This window comes from Clinocottus analis, unplaced genomic scaffold (assembly GCF_023055335.1).
Source record: "Clinocottus analis isolate CAN_PGR_092001 unplaced genomic scaffold, fCliAna1.0.p SCAF_1, whole genome shotgun sequence".
Classification (NCBI taxonomy): domain Eukaryota; kingdom Metazoa; phylum Chordata; class Actinopteri; order Perciformes; family Cottidae; genus Clinocottus; species Clinocottus analis.
Window position 1 is genome coordinate 2,914,956 of NW_027175820.1, and position 23,552 is coordinate 2,938,507.

The following is a 23,552-nucleotide window of genomic DNA, read 5'->3' on the forward strand; positions in this document are numbered from 1 at the left end:
TTGACCTTTAAGTGTATTCAGAGAGCCCGTTTCTGCTTCATCACAGACAGGAGCATGTTCAGAGGAAAATGCACATTGCGTTAGTGTTTTGAAAATTAAGAGGTCATTGTTGAGGATGTTTATTATGAAGATAGTTTCTTTGTTAATCCTGGAATGAAGTAAGAAAATAAAGTGACAGACAGACACCCCGTCATCTTCATTTACAACAAGGTCAGAGCGGTTTTCCGATTGGATTCTTAATTTTTATTGTCGTTGGTTGAGTCTGCAACTTCAGGGTAACCCTGCTTCTCCGTCATACAATCGCTCGTGTTCACACTGGGAGCTGGTGAGCACGACTTAATGGGCGAGCGCAGTGAAAGCATTGCTCATACAGGGTCAATGCTTCTAAATGCTTTAAGCTCTTTAAAACAAAAGCATAGTTCTCCGGAGTATTGCTTGACAGTGATTGCCCGTCCCTTGGCTGATACTCATGGGCTGTTTCTAAAGGGGAACAAAGACGGATGGAGGTTGGGACGCACTGGCCCCGGACGGGAGCCACTGAAACTGAACACATTTTTTAAAAATCTCTTTTTCTCACATTTGATCACGTTTTTTCATATTAGGACATTTCGGGAAATTTGCTTAATCGTGTTGTTTTGCTGGCCGTGAGATGAGACGATCGACACCATCCTCTTAACCCTCGTATGGTGTTCATTTTCAACGCCAGGTGTTGTGGGTCTGTTGGACCCGCCGTATTTTGGGTTCTTTAATTCAACACAATCAAACAATTTAAAATGAAAATACTCAGCAGAAGTTTTCTTCATCCCAATTAGAAGCAATATAAACAGCAAATATGGTTAATAATTTAAATCAGGTACACAATTTCCACACTTTTATCAGCCCGAACACCCTTATTTTTGTTTTGATGCAAAATGGAAACGGGTCCCACAGACCCGAACACCAAACAAGGGTTAAGTGTTGAGTGTGAAGCTCCACCGAGGAGACAGTTAGCTCGGCCTATCGTGTGGACCGGTCTCCAGTCACTGCCTCTTACGTAACGCCCGGTGGCTGACTCCTTTGTGAGCAGTATTTTTTTTTTTTTTTTACTTATTCCTCATCATGTTTGCATCATCACTGACAGGAGTGGAGTTGTGAGGTTGCTCATATCAGAAGGATTACTAACCAGTGGCTATCTGAGATAAGCACAGTGATGGCGGTTGGCCTGCGGAGCCGGGCCATGACATTCACATAAAACTGATCTACGATGACGCCACGCACCGCAGGGGCTCGTGATAGGTCAAAACATCGTTCAAAAACGGGACTCTCCCAAAATTCTGGCACATTTCACTGCACAACTATCAAATGAGACTCACTGCACTTCATGTCGTCCATGAGATGGACACTACTTTTGTTTTTCGAGGGGCGCCACATCACTGTTTCAAGGCTTAGCATCACATTGAGTGGTGATCTTTTCATCTCACACTTCACAGTGAAAGCGTATTACACAAAATGTCAAACAACCCACACACACACACACACACACACAGAAAACATACCTTGACAGCCACCAGCATCTTGTCCTTGGTGGGGCAGAGGTTGTAACACTCAGCCAAGAAGACTTTACCGAATGCTCCTTCGCCCAACTCCCTCTTCAGGATGATGTCTCTCCGCTTTATATGCTGGACTACTGAACCACAGACAGACAGGCAGGGAGAGAGAAGGAGAGAGGGATGAGGGTTAAGAAGTGACATGAGTCATTTAAAAAAAACAATTTAAAAAAGAGGCTTTCCTCAGATGTTGAACATTTTTTTTGTGGGACAGAAAGCCGTGCTGTGGTTGCAGGAAAAAAAAACTTTTTGGAGCGAGATAGGAAGCAAAGAGCAGTGCGCTGGCAGCTGTTTGTGCTGCATTGTGGGTGCAGCTGTACTTCCTAGTGCCCTATTTCACATTCTAGTCAGGAGCTCGAGTTTGTATAGACACAGTTCGAGGACGTGTGTACAAAATGATGCCGAAGACATCTTTCATTTTCTCTTTGATGTATTGGTACATCCACGAGAGATCGAACACCTTGAATATTTCAGCGTTTCTCCGGATGTCAGCGCGATGCAGCTTCTTTCGGAGCAGGTACCGAAATATGAGCTCTTGTCAAAGTGTGAACAGTGTTGTTACTGTGAACTCTGAAGTTACGTCATCGGGAACTTTGGGGTTCAAGTGGTTTTGAATCTCCGAAGCGCAAAGGAACTGCAAGAGTCCGACGAGCCGCAAAACCTCTGATCTGGATTCCTTGTTTTCTACTGTCGGCACTGAAAACAACACAACGGGACATTTTCTAATGAGCGGAGAATGGAGAAATGTCTACTTCTGTAAAATCACGGTGAGGAAAAAACGAAACAGCCGGCTGAGCATGGTGAGAAATATCTCTCTCTCTCTCTCTTTTTCTCTCTCATTCTATTTTTTCCCCCCAACAACTCACTCCACGGGATCATTTGAGAGCTTGCAGGACAGTCACTTCCAATCAGTTTGGATGTTGTGACCTTCAACCTTTTGTGCTGTGTGTCAGTGAGCGAGACACAGCGAGAGGAAGAAAGTGTGAGAGAGTAGCGAGACAGAAAGTACGGAGGCGTCAGGGATGAACTGTTACACCCTGATACCTGGCAGACTCCGAATGAAAGAGTTGGGGAGCGTGGAGGAGTTGTTGGCTGAACTGAACTGCTGTGAATGAACATGACAGTTTTTAGGTTGACCATTAATTTAGCAGCACTTGTGTAAACATGTACACACACAGGCAGATCTATTTATAAGCAGATTCCCAACAAGCGCTATAAATAAAGATGAGAGGCAATATACCACCACAATATACATCAATTATGAATGAAATTAAACAAGCATGTTTAATGCTCAGCCACTGGAAACGCGTACATAGGTGAAGGTCCAAACCTAATGTATTACATTTCAAATCAAATCATGAATCCCAAATTAAATAAAACGCGAAACCGCTGGAATTGAATTGCATTCTAATGGTTACAAGCAATCAGTGTCCAATATTTGTTTCAGCATAACTACTTATAGAGTACATAAGGAGGAATGCCACCCATTTAAAGAAGCTATTATGTTAAGTGTTTGTGCCCCCGGGCCGATTATTCAGCGTCTGTGGACCACTGTTCTCTTAATCTGATCAAAAGCATTATGAGCCTAATATTTCATTACAGAGGTAAACCAGGGTTACACAAAAACAAATAGCACGAGGTAATAACATGAATAATGAAAAGATTGAAGCAGATTTTTAATTAAATTTAAAATCAAGCTAAATCTTTTGGCCCGATTGTCAGATTCGACAGTGAGATTAATAATTCAAGGCAGCGATAGGAACGATTGATTTAACGGCCCTGCGATGCAGCTGAGCCTCCCGCTTTCCGACACACACTCTCTCTTTAGCAAAGCCACCTATCCGACGTGCGCTTGGCAGACGGGTAAACTTCCAGCATCTTCATCCGTCCTCCATCTGTGCGTTATTTGAATACGTATTACAGAAAATATGTCACTGAGGACTCATGAGCACACAAGGCTACATGCAGAAAAAACACCGATGTCCCTGCAGCGAGAGCTCATGAGCTGTTGCATCTGTTGTCCCCGGCAAACATAAAAGTGAGGCATCCTGGATCTACGAGGCAGGTCAGTGTTGCTTCAGCGTCTCTCAACACCTACAGTATTGCTATTTGATCTCTTTCTGCAGAGGAGGCAGTTAACTTTCAGGAAGAAAAACACACACACACACACACACACACCGAGCAACGCCGAAGTGTGGCTCCCCTCAATGATTACATTTCTTTTTCTGCAGCCGGAAGGCATGTTCATGTGTTTCAGGTGGGAAGAAGTTCTTCGTAAAATAGGTCAGGAGACTCCGTTTGCTGATTGGCTGGGGATATTGTCCGGCTGCAAAAACTTAAAATATCCCAAACTTTTTGCAGCAGAATAAAACGGTTCATTTCCATGCACACTGCGTGGTAGCGTAACACAGGCCGGCGCTTGGCCCCATCTCTGGTTTGTTCTCTGCTTTTGACGGTGCGATCTGCGGCCCTGCCTCCCCACTCCTTCGTCACTGTTGCTCTGCCTGTCGCGCACGGTACATATGCTGTTTTCAACGACAATAGGAGCGAGATTTAGCACTCAAGATTCCAAGTAATTATTAAAACAACACAGCTACAGGTTCCCGACAGGCGGAGACAAAATGTGGCGGAAATCTCCAAAGAAAAAAACTAAACTTCTCCTTCGTAACCGGACTGTCAATTTTGTTTACCGAGATGACTTTACTACAGCGGTAGCTAGCACGCTAGATTGGGCTAGCGTTAGCTTCAAATCTCGGTCTCCAGCTGACTTTTGAATGTTTCCAGCTGAGTCGTTCTGAAACAAGAGTCCCAGCTAGACCATCATGGCTAAAATGCTAAAACACAGTCATGTCCACTAAACAATTGGTTTGCGTCTCTGCCGCCCCACTCCTCCGTTACTGTTGCTCTGCCTGTCGCGCACGGCACATTTGCTGTTTTCAACGGCAGTGGAAGTGTGATTTAGCCCTCACGATTCCTAATAATTACTGAAACAACACAGCTACAGGTTTCCGACAGGCTAGATTGGGCTAGCGTTAGCTTCAAGAGTTGGCAAAAAGAAATCTCGGTCTCCAGCTGACGTTTGAATGTTTCCGGCTGAGTCGTTCTGAAACAAGAGTCCTGGCAAGACCATCATGGCTAAAATGCTAAAAGACAGACGTGTCCTCTGTACAACGTCGGCATCCTCGCTAACGCTAAGCTATGAATGGACCCCCGCTGTTGCAGGGAAACCAATTTGGTTTGTCTATTTAAACCCTTACCACCTGTGATCCCGCTATGATAGAGATAATAAGTCACCTCTGAAATATTTCCTCATTCGCAGACACAGATATCACGAGTTCAGCCTGACCGTTCCTCCGGGTTCTTTTCCCTTTCTCCGTTTTCTTTCCTGCAACTTCTCCAAGACTCACCAGACCATCTGGCCGCGAACATGTTGAGCAGGCGATTCATAAGAAATGTCACCTGCTCCTCTGGTGTTCCTGTCAGCCGGTATCAGAACCAGCGTTGCTAAAAATCAGTGTTAAATATGAAGACATGTCCCAGTTTTTAAAGTAGATCAGAACACGAGTGTCTGCAGAAGCTGGCAGCCAGTTTGCCGGGTGAGAGTCCCACCAGGGACACTCACACATCAGTGCTGTCAAAGCTCCATCCTCCAAAAAGCTGCCCGCCAAGAGCTGAAAGAAAACATCCTTAAGTCCATACACATTTTAATTCAAAATGTGTTTTGAATGGATTTCAAAGGCCAAATGTGTCTGACACTTTCGCAGCTGATAAAGGAACAGAGATTTTGTCTTTCTTCCTGGTCTTAAGAGTTTCCAGACTTCACATCCATCCCTCGCTGAATCCTATCTCTACTGCTCCACTATTGTACTTTTCCTCGAGAAATATTAATCTTTTACTGTAATTCTTTTCCGCGCACACCTCCGACGTTCATGATCATTCAAGGATAAGCGTCGCCCTTATTACCGCGTGTCTGTCATGCTGCTGATCCAGGTATTGAAGCTTATACTGTCGCGCGCCTTTAAGCTCCTCCGGATGGGATGGTTGGTGAAATGCCAAAACTGTGGAACAATCTGAAGGTTCTGTCTTCTATCAGCAGGTGGCGGCTCAGAAACTTTTTTTTTTTTTTTTATAGTTTTTTTCACCACACAATGTCAGAGAACAATATCATTATTTTTCTAACTTCTCCTCATAAGTTAGCGTTTGATTGTTATCCCGACTTTCACTTGCGCTTCTTATCGTGCGCAAATTGGTCATTTGCATCCGTTTTAATCATATCTTATCAGCTAGATCACAATATCTAAAATTCTATCTTTGTCTTTATGTAAATCAACCAAACTGAACCACACTCACAGATAAACTCACGTCATTGTTTCAGAAATTCACTCTTTTTTTTTCCTGACATGTTTGCCTACTAATCGCATAAAAAGGTAATTTTGCCTTCACCGGATGCTTTTTTTTGCATCTGTTTCCCCCTGCTCTCGTTAAGAGATCAGAAGTCGCTGTGATCGGGTGTTTGATGGGTCAAATTTCAGTCAGAAAGCCCAAAAATAGTGCCTATTGTTATATGTAAATGAACAGATGGGAACTCAACCAAGCTTGAGGCCGCAGGACACTATAGTGTCACTTTTTAACGCTGCCCATTTAACAACTTGGTCACCAGATTGTGAAACTTTTCAGCCCCGTTTATAGACTTTATTTCTGGGGTAAACCGGCTGATCCACGAGACCACACTGACACACATTGCCTCCAGCAAAATGCGACGACACAGGAATACATTGTCACGCTGCCGGGAGAGTAAGAGCAAGACTGATGTTGATATAAAAAGGAACCCATCCATCAGTACGCTGTGATTGCACCGAGAGGTTTTACATACAGACAGATCCGTGTCGAGGGAGACGGGGGCGTAAATAACCTGCTGTTAAGGTGACGCCACCTCACTTTTAAACCTACACCACTGTAATTTATGATACTTACACTTTAGGCCAATTTTGCTGAGAAGTATGGCGGGGAGGAACTGTACAAACCTGCCACAGGTGGGAAAATATAGTCACTGAAATGCTATTGAAATATAGAAATTTACTTTAAGTGATCTAAAAAATCCCTGCACAGACACGTGAATGAGAGAAAACAGTGATTTCTCCTGAGGAAAGAGTGGAAACCACCACTCAACACCGTGTTTAACACTCCATTTGTACCAGTTGCCCCCTCTTAACCAGCTCCCCAGGTATAAATATGGCATCCGTGTTCATTTCTACAGCTGCTAAGCAGCTGCTGACCACCTCGCTCCTCTCCACTGACGGAAAGCAAGGAGCTATTAGGGAGCGAGCCTATTGACGGTGGCGGGGACAGGTCACTTTAACCTTCAGTTTCCTCTGCAGGAGGACCTGGGCTGCATCTTGCAGCCTATTTACCCAGAGTGGCACGCTGAAAAGCCCCGAGATTAGATCTCCATCCCCCAGCTCAGCATCATTCATTTGTCGTGGCTCTCCTGAGGCCTCGGCGGCGGCAGACGTTCTCCCTGGGGGACCGAGAGACAACGCTGCCGAGCTTTTACCTAGCTAGTCAAGTCAGGGGGGAACGCAGCTGTTTGAAGGGCTTTGTTCTGTACCTGCACGCGTGTGCGCGCGCGTGTGTGTTTGAAGATGTGTTTCTCATCGTCTACCTGCCAGCATTGCGCATTCATGTGTGCGTGTAGTTTTCTGCCTGACAGCCTCCCTGCGTGTGTGTGTGTGTGTGTGTGTGTGTTATGGTGTGTGTGGTGGGTCGATCGATGCAGGGCTTCTCCTCATTGACAACATGTCTTTTGCAGGGTGGACGCTTTACCGTTGAGGCTCGGCGGCGCAACCAAAAAATGCTGAGGTCATCTCCCCCCACCCCCTTCACATGAAGACCTATTAAATACATTACTCGGATAAATAAATAACTACACATTTTATTCATAACAACGGATAAATATTGTGTCAATCGCTTCAATCTCCTCCTTTCAAAAAAACAAACAAGGGGGAGTAATTACATCAAGATCAGTGTCATGCAATCGCAGCTGAGAATGCAGAGAGAGCGCCACGGGGGGGCGATGGTTAGGTGAGAGGCACTCATCCAGCATTTAATAGCATACAAAAAGCTCTCCGCCATCGGAGTCACTGTAGCACAGGGGCTGTTGGCATGGTTGTGCGGCTGCGACATGAACAACCAGCAGTTACTGTGGACTCCCAGCGGGAATCTCTCCCCCAACCGGCTGCGGCTGGATTGACTGCTGGCCGGCGTTTCTGTGGCTGCTGCCTGGCCTTGATGTCTTCACGCCTACTACTGGCTGAACTACAATAACTAATTCTCTCACACACACACACACGTTACGTTTATTTCAAGTTATCGTAAAGTCGGGTTACAAGCCGCTCCCGCCTTCGGTGGATGTCCCCGCTGTAGCCAGCTAGCGCTGCTGCTAGCGCCTCACTGGCAGCGCTAGCTGGCAACAGCGGGGACACCGACCGAAGGTAGTAGCGGCTTGTGACTTGACTTTTACGGGAAACATTTTAGGAATCAAAGACAAGCCCGTTGAATCAGCCACGTACGAGTCCAGAGATAATTCAGTGAAATAACATGTTCTTGTCTTCGCTTCGATGCTCACAGGCCAGGTTGATTAGCTGCGTTAGCATGTGAAGCTAAATGAAAGGAGTTTACAGCACAAGCTGGTCGGGTGAACAACGCTGTCTTTAAAAAGTCATTTTGAGAAACATTATGAAATAAAAATGCCTACGATGTATAAAAATGACCTCCAATGAAAAGCAGAATAATAAAATAAGAAGAATTAAATGTAATACCTTTATAGATACACTTTTTAAATATTCTACGCAATTTAACAGTGTCTTTTATTCATATCATGATTTCTTATTTATGTCATTTAAATTGAACACTTAGCGCCTCTATGCAACTACACTTATGAAAAGAGATAACATTGTGCATTGATTTCCCTTTGACAATGGCTTCCCCCTGAGCTCAACCTCGGTGTTATTGCTGGATTAAAGTTTAAGCATTAAGCACACTTAAGCTTTAAGTACTTCACACTTGCTGCTCAGGGGAGGTTTCTTTGAAAGGGTCTACCAACACTGACATCCCAGTGCGGCTGCTGGTCCTCAAAGATGAAGTATCAAATATGTTTGTAATAAAGCAGAAGAGGGCTACGAAAAAGAACAAATAAAACTGTCGGCTGGAGTCATCAGTGATGGGAATGAAGTTAATTATAGCGCTGACCTGTCGACACTCTACATTTACGCCCAACTTTAATTGGCAGCTCTTTGGTCCGGTGTAAATGCTAATGCGGGATGTGTTTGCCGACACACCGCAGCTCCATGTCCCGTGTTTGTAATGAAACCACAAGCTGGTCTCAGCTTCCAGTGGTCGGAGCTCTGAAATATGTAGCAACGGTTTGATGTTTTTAAATTGACTAGCCTGTTTTTTCTTTTTTTTTTTTTTGGCATATTGCCGCCACTCTAGTTTGCAAAAGTAATTAAGCGTGTTTGCAGAAGCAAACATTTCCAGTGTACTCTGTAATGCATTTCATTTCCAACGCTCACTGCTTCTTCGTCTGTGCAGTTGTTCCCCACATGGGCTGAAAAGGGCACATTTTTTCCCATCAACAATTATCTTTTCAGAGCTATTTCTCCCACGACGTTTCTACTTCCTTCCCTTCTAGGCCGAGCGGAAAAAAAAGAAGCTCATCTTGGACTTTGGTTCACGATTGTCAAACCCGTGGGGCTGTTCTGTTTCAAACCATAATTCATGCAATCATATAGCCTCAGAACACGATAGCTGCCTTTCAATCAATCTGCCCTACATTTCCATTCATTTGCCCGAGCTCTCAAGCAGCCAAATTAGTCACTCCTCGACTCTGTTGGAAACATTTTAATCTTCAAAAAGCATCACCTTGAGCATAATTACGTCTCTGTTACACCCAACACAGAGGGGGCGGAGTGGGGCGAGTCCGGACTGCGACCACGCGTGACATCCCTAATAACATGGATATAATGAAAGGCTACGCGCTACACTCCAACATCAAAAGCTATTGTCTAATTTTGGCCGGCGGGATGTAACAAATCCGTAATTAAAATAGCAAGCTGAGTGATAAAACAAAGCCACTTGCTGTGAGACAGCGGATCCGACTAGATACAGATCTGTCATTAGGCTAAAGAATTGTCCTTTGCCTTTTCTGCCTTCATCCCCCTAATACGGCTATATTTCCCCGGGATTGGTCCTTTTTTTCATCCCGGGCAGAGGAAAAGAGCTGATGTCTTTGAACGTCCTAATCAGTCACGGCTCGCCTATTTACCCCAACCAAAGTCGAGGCCACCGGTTCACCCAGGAGATGAGCCGATTGAATGGCGGCACTTCATGCTTTTTTTTAAATTGGCATCAGGATGACAACTGTGACAACACTTTTCCCGGTAATGCTCCACATTTCTCCGACCTGCGTGTGCACAGGTTGCAAGGTTCAACCAGAGGGCAACGAGGATTGGATCATATATATGAATATATATATACTTTTTCTTGCTATGTACCACAGCCTGACAGCCGAGATACTTTGCCAGCATATTGACTTGAAGATCAAACACTCATGAATAATCCATCTGGTGGGGCACACTGGAACCACTGGTGTGACTCTGCAGCGAGCCGCTTTCCCATCACATGAAGCTGTTTTAACGGAGGCCAAGCGCGGCAGACAGCGGCAGCAGACCGCCCCCTCCTCCCCGTTATGGTTGCTGGAGCTGGTTTCAAAGCCCAACAAACGCGAACGCCGCGCAGTCGACTGGTTGTGGGAGCGGACCGGGACCGACCGACACATTAGTGAACTCCTGATCCGCCCAGGGGAGGATGAGTGTGAGCGTGTTTGCATTTATGTGCGCCGGTCTGAGTAGCATGCAGTGTTTGTGTGTGTGTTTGTTTGCGCAAGCTATTCTCCTGGGATAAGAAGCTTTCAAGTAAATGAATGAATACATTATGGATCGGTGGCCGAGCGTCAACAAAGCCGGCCGTACTGTATGTGAGAGCGGAGCGAAGCTGCGGGACAGTCGGGCCGAGCAAGGCCAGCGGCGCAGTGGGCCAAAAAAGGTGAAGGGTGTGGGGGGTCTTAAAGGACCCCTGGCTGAAGACACTTATCAAACCGTAGAGGAGGGAAAGTACAGTGAGATATCGTCCGATCCACTCTACCCACAAGCCACAGATTCACTTCTCCCTGCCGTACACACATAGTGAAGATACACACAAATGGACACACAAAGCCTTTTCCTTTCCCAATGTGTGTCCGTGCATCCGTGTGTGTGTGTGTGTGTGTGTGTTTGTCCTGAGGGTTTAGCATACATTCACATTCAGCGAATGATCCTCAGAAGCCATTCGGAGCCATTTTGTTTTTTTTTGTCCCCCAGCCGCTGGCGGGAAAGCAGCGGCCATCGTGACCTTGGAGATGGATTCAGGGGTTAATTTTCTTTTTTATTCCCGATGCACGCCCGTAGAATTAAATGGAGAAAATAAATAATAGACAAGGGACGCAGCATCCATGAGAAGGAGAACGTTCTGTCAAAGCCCGCGTCAACGACGCCGCCGTCTTGCAAGGCCGGCCGGTCTGATTTTTGACTTCGGGCGCGGCGATAATCGGGAGAAAGTTTCATCCGTGCACGCTGTCATTTATTCATTAGCTCGCAATCAGATCTCCTGTGCAAGGCATGAGGCGTTATAAATCAGTCACCGGCTGGCCATTAACAATTCATGCGATTCATAAAACATAAGAGCCGTCATTTATTTATCACCTCTAAATGGGATTTCCTTCCCTCTCATTGGCTCCAGCTCAGGAGTCAACTTCTGTTGGCCTGTCCGACGGCCATTTTGAGAGCGAGCCAAGATCTCAACAACGCACATCCAGGCTAAAATGGATTTCGGTGAAGCTTGATCTTCGTGCACCCACTGACGTTCAGAGAGAGAGAGGAGGAAGCGGAGTGGCGCTTTATCCCCGGCTAAATCCGTCTGGTGCGCCTGGTATCGCGAGGAAGAGGATGAGGAAGAGGAAGGGGAAGCAGCAGGCGCCGGGCTGCGGCTGGCTGCTGGCACAGTTGTTTTTCTGCTGATTCTCTTGAGCAGTTGATGTAATTGTGAGTAATTAGGCCTTAAAGTGGTCTTGTCTTTCCCAAACCTGGAACATGAGTCCCTGGGGAGGGTGGAGTGAAGAGGAGGAGGAAGACGAGGAGGAGGAGGAGGGAGGGAGGGGCTGGTACACCGATCTTGTCTCAAAAGATCCTATATGAGGAGTCTGGAACGGAGCCAGCAGATGCTGACACCATATGATCACACTGACTCTGTTGATGACACTAAATTACACTATTGGCCCCCGGGGGCCCCTGGCTCTTATCATTGTTAAGATGTAAAGTAAATTACAATGGGGATGCAACAGTTGGAATGAGCCTAATGAAGAGGTTGTGTTTGATGTCTGCCTGTCTGACCGGCTGTCACTTTACAGCGCTCAATATTTCTGTGGGAGTTTTCTTAAGTGCCTTACAGTATTAGTACACTCAGCATCTTGCGTGAACATCAGTGGGGTCCCTCTTGCGGCTTCATGTAATCAGGTAACGTGTGGCGATGGTCACCGAGGGAACACGCCGACGTGACGGAGAAGAAGACGAAGAGGGACTCACGTGTGGTCGGCTTGTTGCAGTTGTGTCCGTGCCTGAAGTACTGAGGGTTCTCCACCACGGGAATACGAGTCATCCCTATGACGACCGCATCAGGACCCGCATCCAGAGTGCAGGGGGTGATTATCCCGTGGTTGACGTGATGAAGAGGGCTGGCAGAGTCTTCCTCGCCGCTGATCACAGCTACCGGACCTGGAAGGAGAACATGAGAACGATGAGACGTTTGACAATTTGAAGTCCAAATGATATCTGACCTTTATGTAAAACTTGTTCTTTGTCACATGCGACAACATACGCCAATGACCAACAGATAAATGAGACAGTTCAACAATAAGTCGCCCGACAACCTACACAAATGTGCTTGTTGTTACTTCACTGTGCAGAATGATGGATGTAAAGAGTTTTATTTGGTTTTCTCAGTCTGGAGGCCAATTTGATTCCAGTATGCGACTTACACAAATGCGATGAGAAAAGTAAAGGAATAAAAGATATCTTGTTTGTTTCTTCTTATATTTATATAAAATATAATAATTGGATATGCCAATAAACAAGAGGGAGTTGATGACATTTGTAAGAAGGTAACTGGAGTTTGTGGAGGGTAAACAGGGTATTTCTATGTCTTTAGACTAATAGTCAGCTTCATCAAATATGACATATGGGTAACTATTGGGGAGGTGGGCAGTTTGTTTTCAGTTTTCCCGCCACAGTGGCAGTTAGATTGTGAGCATGTGAACGGGAAAAGGGTGTTTAGTTCATGCTCAGTGAGCCTGGAGAGAAATGACTTCATGTTTCTATTTAAATCCCTGTGAACTCAAATCATAAACCGCAGCAAAATGAAATTAAAATATTTAAAAAAAACACAACAAAGAAGTGTAGCTTCTGTTATGTAGAAATGTTAGCTGGATGGAAGCCAGGATGAATTGACAGATGGCATAAACATCGTCAAGCGGAAGGTCAACCGAAAGTCAAATTTCTTTGTATGAAAATGTTAATTGTTTTCGTTTCAAGTTGAAACCCCACAAATAATACTTAGGTATTTAAAAATACCTGCAACTATTTCGATGACTTGTTAATCCTTTCTGTCATTTCTCAAGCAAAGATGCTTCTGCTTCCATCTCGTCAGATGTTATTACTTTTATTTGTCACCGGGTATCTTTGGGATTTGGACTGCATGTCCAATAAAACAAGCATTACTCTTTTTATTTCTTTCGGCAGGTTGGATTAGATTGCGACTAATGATGATCGTCAGCGCTGATCAAATATTGATCACTAATGACGATAATCATTAGTTTATGAAGTGATCCATCAATACATCCTGTCATCCGGTCTCCCTGGTTTTAGCATACAAAATGAGATACTAAATCAAAATTTCTATTTGCATGTAAAGCAAGGGTTCTCGGAGTTTTAATGACGGAGCATCAATTTCGGGAGCCAGCACAGGAGTGAGAGCCGGGAAGAAGGAACACACACATTTCAGCTCCGTTATGTGACGCAGGGAGCCGAGCAGTGTATTAAATGTCGTCGGTTGAAAGTGAAAGTAGTGAATCGGACCCCGGATGATTAGAAAATAACGCGTGCATGTCATGGCACGTTCGGGGAGGGGAGGGGGGGAGCACACAGTGTTCCTGAGGGCCGTCATTGGCCCACAGGCTGCACTTTGAGCGTCGTCTCTCTCTCTCTCTCTCTCTCTCTCTCTCTCTCTCTCTCGGCTGGTTGAATTTATGGTGTCATACAACACATTCCTGTCAACCAACCTCAATTCCCTTTCTTTAATCAAAATTCGAAAAAAAAAGACATGATTTACTGTCAGCCGGAGCGATCCCGCTCCCCGTTTCCTTTCGCCGGCGTTCCTCGAGCGACACGCGCAATCTTCCCGAGGAAAGAAGCGGCAAGTGGGTATAAAGTCAACAGTCGCTGATTCATCGGCGCTGTGACAGTCAATCTGTTTACCCACAAAGTTGAGTCCCTCGCTCACCTTGACAACACAGTAAATAGTAATCAAGAGCCAGTCATATCAAATTATAGACCCTGAGCCGCAGGGGAGGCGGGGTGTGATGAAGTGAGACATGTGAGCATAAATTTATTTACAACATTTGCTCTTATGCAGGGTTTTCATAGCTGAGCACCCACTTTATTGGAGCGATGTGCACGGCAGAGCACAGGTTCTTCCCATGGGGGGGGGGTTACTACGACCAGGCCACTGGGACAAGAGGCCCGCCGCCGCAGCACTAAATCTCTGCCCGTTCATCCGATCCTCCTCTACACGGCGCAGAGATATAAAGTAGACCGCTTCAAACATCACTACACTTTCAAATAATATCATTACGGAGAAAGTTGGGCTGGGAGAAATGGGAGGAATCTGAGAGAAAAGTAAAAAGATAGCTAACAAATGATCCTAGAATTATGCTCTGCTTTTTAATACAATATGAATTGGAATGAAAACCCATCTGGTCAGACTCCAGCGGCAGATCGATGAGGCTTTGGGGGAACGCCTGGCCTCCCGCCAAACGGGCGCGCTTAAAAAACGACCGCCCTCTCACTAGATTCTTTGGGAGATGAAGGTTTTCTCAGATTTGAAGGGAAAATTGTACTTCTGGACTTCAGAACATCCCCCCACCCCCACAAAAAAAATTGCATTTATGTTACCTGAGTGATGAAAGAGAGTTTTTTTTTTATCTTTGAAGCCTGTTCACAGAATGGAATTGGAACAGGAAGTAGACGTTGTCCCCTGAACCGTCTATCTGAGAATAAGGTTCCTCTCTATTAAACCAACTTTGATTTATTCAGTGGAACTGGGAAATGAAATGAGCCAAGTTTCGGCTATTTTGCCGGTCTTTTCATCTCTCACCTCTTTTCACAACTTTTTTTTTAGCAGTAATGTGGTTCACACAGAAGGTAACTTCAGCCGTGCTCCACAAGCGCTACTGGGGCTAATTCAGACCTTGACTAAAAACTTGTATGTTTTCTTTTTGGCTCAAACTTTTCTCTTCCTCAACTTGCGACAGTCTTACGACATACGATATGTGACGGCAAATATGTAAATATCAAGTCAATTTATTACACACTCTGAATTGTGTCTTTATTCATCAACGCGTCAACCATCTTCACAATGTCAAACAGGTAACTGACATTTTGGGAAATACTTGTTTGCCCAATATTCAGATGAAAGGATCGATACCAGTGTCATGCAAGACTGTGCCAGGATCACATTTCTAGGCTACAAGGGCTAATTTCAATAACTTCAAACCATGACTGCCTTTGTTTTTATTACACGGGGGAAAAAAAACTGAACAATGTATTTTACAAAAGCAGGTTAGTTGTAAAAAAAGTTGTAGAGAGTTGCCTGGACACTACTTTGAAAGCAGCACAGTGTCTGTTTCTGCCCTTCCATGTTATTATACATATGTTGCTATATTTTGGGTGTCAATAATTGTGAAGATAAAACAATTATTTGCACATATCCCTGTTTTTTAACCACGTTGTCATCGTCAAACTGTATCTAACAGAAGAAAAAAATCTGACCTGCCTGCAGTGCAAGAACATTGCAGTAAGTATATGGACTAGCTGCTTCCATCCTTAATGCTAAGCTAATTGGCGGCTAGTCGGCATATCTACCGAACAGACGTGCTCTCGATTCTCTCATGTAACTCCCAGCAAGAACAGCGAATCAGTGCATGAAGCAAATACCAAACCTTTTAGAGAACACAAGCAGGGAAGTCAGATACTTAAAATAACTCAATACTACACTATTTATAATACTATGAGTTCTATCAGACACATGGGGCTGGTTCCCCCGGCCGCGTCTCACACACAAGTTGGCAAGAATGCAATTGATCATCAAAGGAATCGCTGCCAATGGCAAAAAAAAAAATCTAACATGTTCGGAGTAACAGAGTTTTAACACCAGTTTGTTCAGGGATTCCCGGGGAACGTCTTAGATCACAGTGGCGGGCTGTCGTTTTGAAGGTTAGGTAATTCTCATCGCTCACATCCTTCTCTGCTTTGCCAGCAGATACGTCTCTCCCGCAAACATCTTTTTGATGAAAGTCATCCGTTATTTTCCGAGAGACGCGCCGCTCCGGTCGGCATCGCTCGGCGGTCGTTGGCGTGACGCTCTTCAGTCCGCCGCTGGCGGCGGCGCAAGCCGGTGCTTTATGTTCATGTATGGAGCGGCTCGCCAGGTGCATTAGCTAATTCAGCCAAATCAATTGATCAAGGTTGACATTTGCGTCGTCTGTTTCTCTGAGTTTAAAAGTCAATCTAATTTACTCCGCAGGAGCACAGACGGAGGCGCCTGGCCCCTCCTGGGTTTTCAAAATGGACCCCGTTCATTAAGGCTTTTGTCAGAGTGCCGGGGCCGGCGGCTCCATCTGTGGACCGGGCCTCAGTGGGGAATCAAAAGAGCACGCGAACCTTTGAACCAGCCACCTTTCAGACACCGGCCCACTTTGATCTCCGGGCCTCCGTCACCTTGTGGGCACGATCACATTAAGAGTGAGGAGTAAATAAATGATCTGCTAATGTGAACGAAAAGCTTTTAATGTCCTGAAACGCCCACACACTGAGCTATTTATACATGTTTTTCTACTATTACACAAGAAGCACCTCATGGAACCTGACAAACTCAGTAAAACGTGGCAGCAGGCTGCGGGTAATCGACAAGGGGGAGCCGTTAAGTGTGTTTTCGTGTGTGTGCGCGCCGTGTCATGCGTCACACATGAAGTAGCAATAATCTTGTGTATATAACGATGAAATGGACGCAGCTTCTTTCCTCTTAATGGTGCGTCCACACCAAAACACTCGCGAATATCCGCAACGCTTTTCCGCCTGATTTTACTCGCTCGACTTTATGTGGTTGATTTGCTTTTTCGCAACCATTCGCGGCAGAAAGGGGGCGCGGCTACGTTACCCCAAATTGCCAGCACATAGCCTCGCTAGCTAACGTAAACTGACCCGGTCACGTTCCTGTAAAACTGTTTTCATTTCCGCTATCGACCACGGAAAAATGAACAACTATTTCTGCGTTATTCTTGTTGTGGAAATACCACAAATGTATAATAATATATGTAGCCGCACACAGCTCCGACTCCTCCAGGATAAATGTCTTTCGCAACTCAGAGCTAAAAAAGCGAATATTCGAAACGCTTTTTCCCAACCAATTGCGTCTGTGCATTGACTTTACATGTAATCTACTCGCACGAATATTTCGCAACTCTTCCAGTGTGAACACGGCATTAGACACGTTGAGGACACTTCATACAAACACAGGACTTTCATCCAGGAGACCCGTGTTCATGACCACAGTGTCATGTTTCCTGTACTTATGTTTTGTTAACATTTTACTTAGTTCACATCATCATTTTAAGCCCAACCGTGACGTGTCCAAACCTAACAAAGTGGTTTGACTTCACAACGTGTTTGTTATACTGCCTGCGACCGTGCCGTCTCTCTGAAACTGCACCGCGTTTGTAGTTTTGGGTGCTTTTACGGCATCAATGAAAGAAAAAACCTATTGATGCATCTTTCTCCTCTCTGGTGACATTAGATGTTAGTGGAATGTCAACACCCCATTTTATTTTCCTCAAATATACCGCACCGGTCTAAAACTCGGCAGGGGACGTTCGTCTTTGGGGCTCCTTGATTGTCTGCGTCTCCGCTTCTAAAGTAAGGGCTGAAGGTGATTCTCAGGACAACATTTTTTTTTTAAAAAGAGCCAGCGGGTGACTCTGAAGGCTTCTCCCTGTGGTGGGGGGGATACACTGTGCCAAGTGTGATTGTTTCCGTTCCACCTCATTGTGGTAATTATTTCACAGATTCCTTTCAAAGGTAGTTAATTAGGACTGGAATTAACTTGAGGACATGTAAAATGAACACGAGAACACAGGAAGCATAACTTACTGAGGCAAGGCCACGCTTCTACTTAACGATGGATTTTAAATTAAGTCCATACGTGGGAAGCGTAGAAAACGGGAATCAAGGCAAACATCATGCTTGTGTAAGAAGGTGACACAAGATGGACCGACTGTCAGAGAGCTTAAAGCTTCTTCTATGAAACTATCAGAGGAGGTTTTTTGCCAAGCAGTGCAGTGACGACACAGCAGGTTAATTAACTGAACTATAGCTGTAAATGAAACCAGAACATGTGCAACATCTTAAAGGGACAGCTCACCTCAAAATCCAATTTCCTCTGGCCATAGTTTTTTTTTTTTTTTTAAATCAATCTAGGTTTCAGTGTGAGTTTCAGAGATGTTTGCCTTCTCTCCAATATCAATATCTCTTCAGTTGGTATCTCCAAAACGAGACAACTCACACCAAAACAATGTAGATTGATCAACAGCATTATAAGGAAGAGAAACATATATGTACTTTTGATTTTAGTCTGAATTGTCCTTTTAAGACCAGCCACCAAAACACAAAATCATTTCTAATGCCAAGACGAACTACTTAGTCACCTCACATGATTATCGAGAACCATTACGCTGCTCGCTTAGTCGCAGCACATTTTTAAATCCACACATTTTGTACTGTAAACATGAAAATAAAATGCCAGTTAATTGCCAAATGTCATTACCGTGTGAAGAAACCTTACGTTTTTGTGCACATCTCAGGCGATTGCTCCCCGCGCTGCGCTGAAGAAAAACATGTAACAGGCGCGTCTGACAAATGGCCTCAACTGCTCACTCAACCTCCCACTCGCAGACGTGCACGCCGGTCGGCGGCATCCGAAGAAAGCGGCCTCCGCGCGGTGACGCACCCCTTGGACCGCCCGCTGCGTCCACTCCAGTTGATGGTGACCGACTGTGGGAAATATTGAACGCTAGGACAGCCGATATTTATGGTCCATCGACAATTTACGGCCACCCCGCACGGCTCAATGTGCTCTCTCTTTATTGTGGTATAAACAATGGCGGCCACGGAGGGGAAGGACGGCCGAGTCGAGACAGAAATAAACATGCGTCTAAAATCTGCTGTAAACCCATCAGTCACTGCATGTGGAGCCACTCGTACGTCCTCTAAAACTAGGCGCCTGCACCGCGCCGAACATTATCTGCAATGACACAGCACTGAGCAAATTACAGTTTGCGTGGCTGTATATCTGTGGTCTTGATGCTCAGAATGATAATACAACAAAACAGGCAGATTGATATTCCGAATCTGTTCTCACTGTGCCCTATCAGCTTTTATATCTTTGACAACACATTTCTCTGTAAGCTCCCTGAAGACAGACAAAGTCATTTTACACAAGTCTGAAAAGTGATGGAAAATGACATCATACGACAGACAGATCTGTTCGTGATTGACGACCACGACAGAGTCAGGATCTTAACCAGAAAATGGGACCCGCATTGTATTGCCTGTTATGCGTCCGACAACAAACTGAAAAATACAAAACATACACCAAGTGTGTGAATATATCTGAAGCCGCGCGAGTCTCCGCCATATTTGCGGCTTCATTCTTCTCTCGCGGAAATGTAATCAGAAAGGGCCAAATGAAAAGCTTGTGGCGGCGTTGTTACAGAAACTACTTTGCATCATAAACCCAGCACTCAAGGCAACAGCCCATGCAAACACACACACACACACACAGTACAAACATATGCACAGCAGCAGCCGCACACTCCACGGCTATATTTCTTGTCATGGCATTAGGATATGAAACGATTCCCCAGTGTCGAGCATCTGGTGGAGTTTGCATTGGAAATCACAAAGGAGTGCCACATTCAGCCACTGCAGCCCACAAAACGGCTTGATGACTGTGCACGTCAGTGCTGCGGCTGAAGCCTCTGCATGCTAATGCATCCCACAATCACACTGAGATGAAACAAGTGTTTAAGTGGTGGGACGGTGAGGTTAGCAGGGAGGTAAATAAAAAGTGAGGCGATATGATATGTCCTCAATGTGGTAGATTCTGGTAAGAAATGTAGTGAACATTTTGGAGGCGGTTTACTTAACAGACACGCAGCATGTCATCACATTGATTTCAAAGGCAACATTGAACTTGAATAATTCCCGATCCATAAATATGTATAGCTGGATCGGTAGCCAGACAGACAGCTACTTCATTGTGCTCCCAAGAGGAGAAAAGAAAATGTTGCTGAGTACATCAAAATGTAGCTTGGAAATCCAGGCCCAAACCAGTCTGCAAAAATCTGATTGGACGTCAGGGACAGTGCAACGCTCACTGTACTATCTGTGAAACACTGCAGGAGAACAGACACAGCGGTGCTTTGAGCCTAATGATAACATCAGCGGTCTAACATGCTCCCTGATGATGATGCTAACATGCTGATGCTTAGCTTGTTCTCTTAGTTTAGCATGCTAACACTGGCATATTAGCACATCGTTCATTTGCTGGGTTCTTTGAATTGTTTTACCTAATTCCATGGTAATCCATTCATTTCACTTAAAACCCAAACTGCCAAGCTTGTGGTGGCACTAGAAGATAATTGGATCATTGACAAAGTTAGTGTGATACATACGACAATAAAAGCTGCATGATAGCTCCAGCTGAAAGTGTTGGGTATCTACAACTCATTCTGAGGGAAATATATGTACCAAATGTCACGGCAATCTATCCAATGGGTTATTAAAACAGACGTCTGCCTCACGGTGGGGCTTGATGGAAGATCAGAGGACCTTCAAGGTCATTAGGATACAGCTTCCAGGAAGCACAAATCTCTACACAATTAGCGAGATGAAAAAGAACAACTTTAGGATTCATCGCCTGGGGACCTCGGATATGTGAACCAAACTCAATGCCAATCCATGAGGTAGTTTATTCCGAAGATAATTCAAACAAACCCCCAAACAAAATGGCATGGTAAACCAACTGGTGTTGTTGGGATTTTCAAGTCAGGACCAAAGTATCAAGTATATACAACCGGCACAGCGACCCTGCTAACCTTCTCAAAAAGCCTGGATGTCCCAGGAGAGAAGCATCAGACTCTTGTGAAGCCGAAGTGAACAAGGCGATGGCAGTTTTAGAACACACCCGTGAAAAGCTGATTCATTTTGTAATCAGAGGTCTTCCCAGCTGGTCGAGGTAACAGAGGCAAGCAATCTGTAAGGGCTTGAAATGGATTGGAGGCAGCACATTAAGGTCATTGTTAACCACTTTCTTTGCACTTGGGTGCAATCAGGTCCCATTTTCTTAGCATTCATCCAGTCTCAGTCACACACACACACACGCAAACACAATCAAATCCCTGATCCACCGTGGGTTATCAATCGATCAGCTCTCTTGTTCACTGTCTCATGCAGTCATTTGCCTTCATTTTCTCGCCACCGTTGCCTTGATTACTTTATTTCAATTCGATGGCCTTTGTTGTCAGGATGTCTCCAAAGTGAATCAAAATACTAGCAATCATACTGATAATGATTAGAGAATAAAATGCTCCTAAATGACAGTAACAGCAACTGTTCAAAACCTAAATTCCTCAATCGGCGTGTTTTACTTGAACATACTGCTGCTTCAACTTAACTTAAAAGCAGCTTTAAAAAAAGACTCCCATCATTTATTACATCTCTCTCCATTGTTTCTTTAAGTCTCTGCGTTTTCTGCCTTCTTCCTTTCTTGTCTTTGAAGCCCCAGGGGTCTTGGTTGCTGCCTCAGTTCTCTCACAACTGCCTCCCTCCATCGTATGCTTCTCAACTGAACAGATTTGTTAGCCTGGGAGGCGGAGGAGGAGGAGGAGGAGAAGAAGAAGAAGAAGAAAAAGAAGAAGACTACATGAACTTCATACTTCATTGGGATTCTGAATCCATCACTCAGCAGCAGCCCATAGTTTCACAGATTGAGCATCAAGTCTCATACCAGATGCTAATAAACTACTGGAGACTCGGAGAGGAAATGGAAGAACCACAAACCCGATCAAAAGAAGATAGACATCTACAGAGTCTACTTGCTCCTCCTGCCTCTGGCTGTGAGCAGACTCCAACATGAAGAGGCTGCTGAACCAGACGATGAAGGGACTCGCCGTCACCCGGAGGTGAAGTGTGCAAGGCTTCACTGAAAGACCTGCAGGAGACGTTCTTCGGTATGGTGCATAAATACAGGACCCAGCCATCATCCAGTCTTTGCAAGCCCAGATTAAAGAGCTCCAGGTAATGGCTTTTTTCTGCAGCCATGTACACTGTCCACCTTTTTTTGTTCTCCCATAAATAAAGCATGACACCAGCAGCTGCATGAGAAGCAGGCGTAAAGCAATGCAGCAAAGTCCACTATCAGAACTCCTAAAGGCCGCACAGCGGCTGAGCGGTTAACACCGTGGCCTCGCAGCAACAAGGTCGGGCTAACACAGAACCTTGACTCTTGTTGCGGTGTGCTGTTTTTTTTTTCTTGTCTGCGCCAGCGTGGGTTTACTTTCGGTACGCCGAGGGCTCTTGTCGGGTTTTCTCCCACACTTCCAATCTGGACAGTAAAATGATGAATTGCTGGGAAATTCATAGATGGACCTCTGAGTGGGCTTGAGCACCTGATGTTTGGCCTCCAAGAGAAAAAGCGTCCTTTTGCAGTTTTTGTATTTTATTTTTAACAAAAAAAAATAAAGAAAATGTCATCGATCAATTATTGCTTGCACTCAGCCGGCCCTGTCCTGATTTATTCTTGAAGTGTTGTGCTTTTTTTCATCAAAATACAGTATTATAGCAGAACAAGAACATGAGGAATATTTGTGAAATACAAAATGAGGTATGAAAGTCCAGGGGTTTATACATTTCATTCAAAATGAATTCATCTATAATGTATGTGAATAGATGCCAGATGCACATTTAAAGTGGTTACTAACAAAAAGAAATAGGCAGGACGAGTAAATGATGCCGACATGTGTGTTGACTCAGCAGAGATAACAATAAATGAGATAAGTTGTTCTACAGGAGAACACATATTTGAAAGCAAAACAGATTTGACTGAGAGCTTCACTGTGTTATATTCTTATATTTTGAATGGTCAGCCAGCGGATATGTAGTGTTTTTCTGATCGAAAAAAAAGGCACAAATTAGTGCAAATAAATGTATGAAAGTCTAGAAAATGATGCCCAAATATGCCTGGGGGAGGACCCCCAGATCCTAAATACACACATGGCACCAAATCCACCTTCACACTCCTCCGCCTTATCACGACCTCCTTACTTTTCGTTCGCATCTCTACATAAAGGACACACTACTTCCGGCGATGGGATTGAAAGTTGGCATTGGAGTGAAATCACCAGGTGTAGAAATATGAGCGTACTACCTAGGGATGCTGAGGCGTTCCCGAAATGTGTTTATATGACTTGGCTGCTGTACCACAGGC

The 23,552-nt window shown here is 44.9% G+C and overlaps 1 protein-coding gene across 5 annotated transcripts in view; it reads right to left on the minus strand.

Annotated features, from left to right (window-relative positions):
* ntrk3b (neurotrophic tyrosine kinase, receptor, type 3b) overlaps positions 1-23,552 on the minus strand; it is a 158,792-nt gene that overhangs the window by 25,177 nt on the left and 110,063 nt on the right. For 4 of the 5 annotated variants that reach the window (XM_068576787.1, XM_068576768.1, XM_068576777.1 and 1 more), the window contains 2 exons: positions 12,263-12,451; positions 1,536-1,666 (listed from right to left, as the gene is read on the minus strand). In XM_068576787.1, coding sequence (XP_068432888.1) covers positions 1,536-1,666; positions 12,263-12,451 — 320 coding nt within the window. The remainder of the gene's footprint in view (positions 1-1,535; positions 1,667-12,262; positions 12,452-23,552) is intronic. The other variant, XM_068576761.1, reaches the window with a different exon arrangement.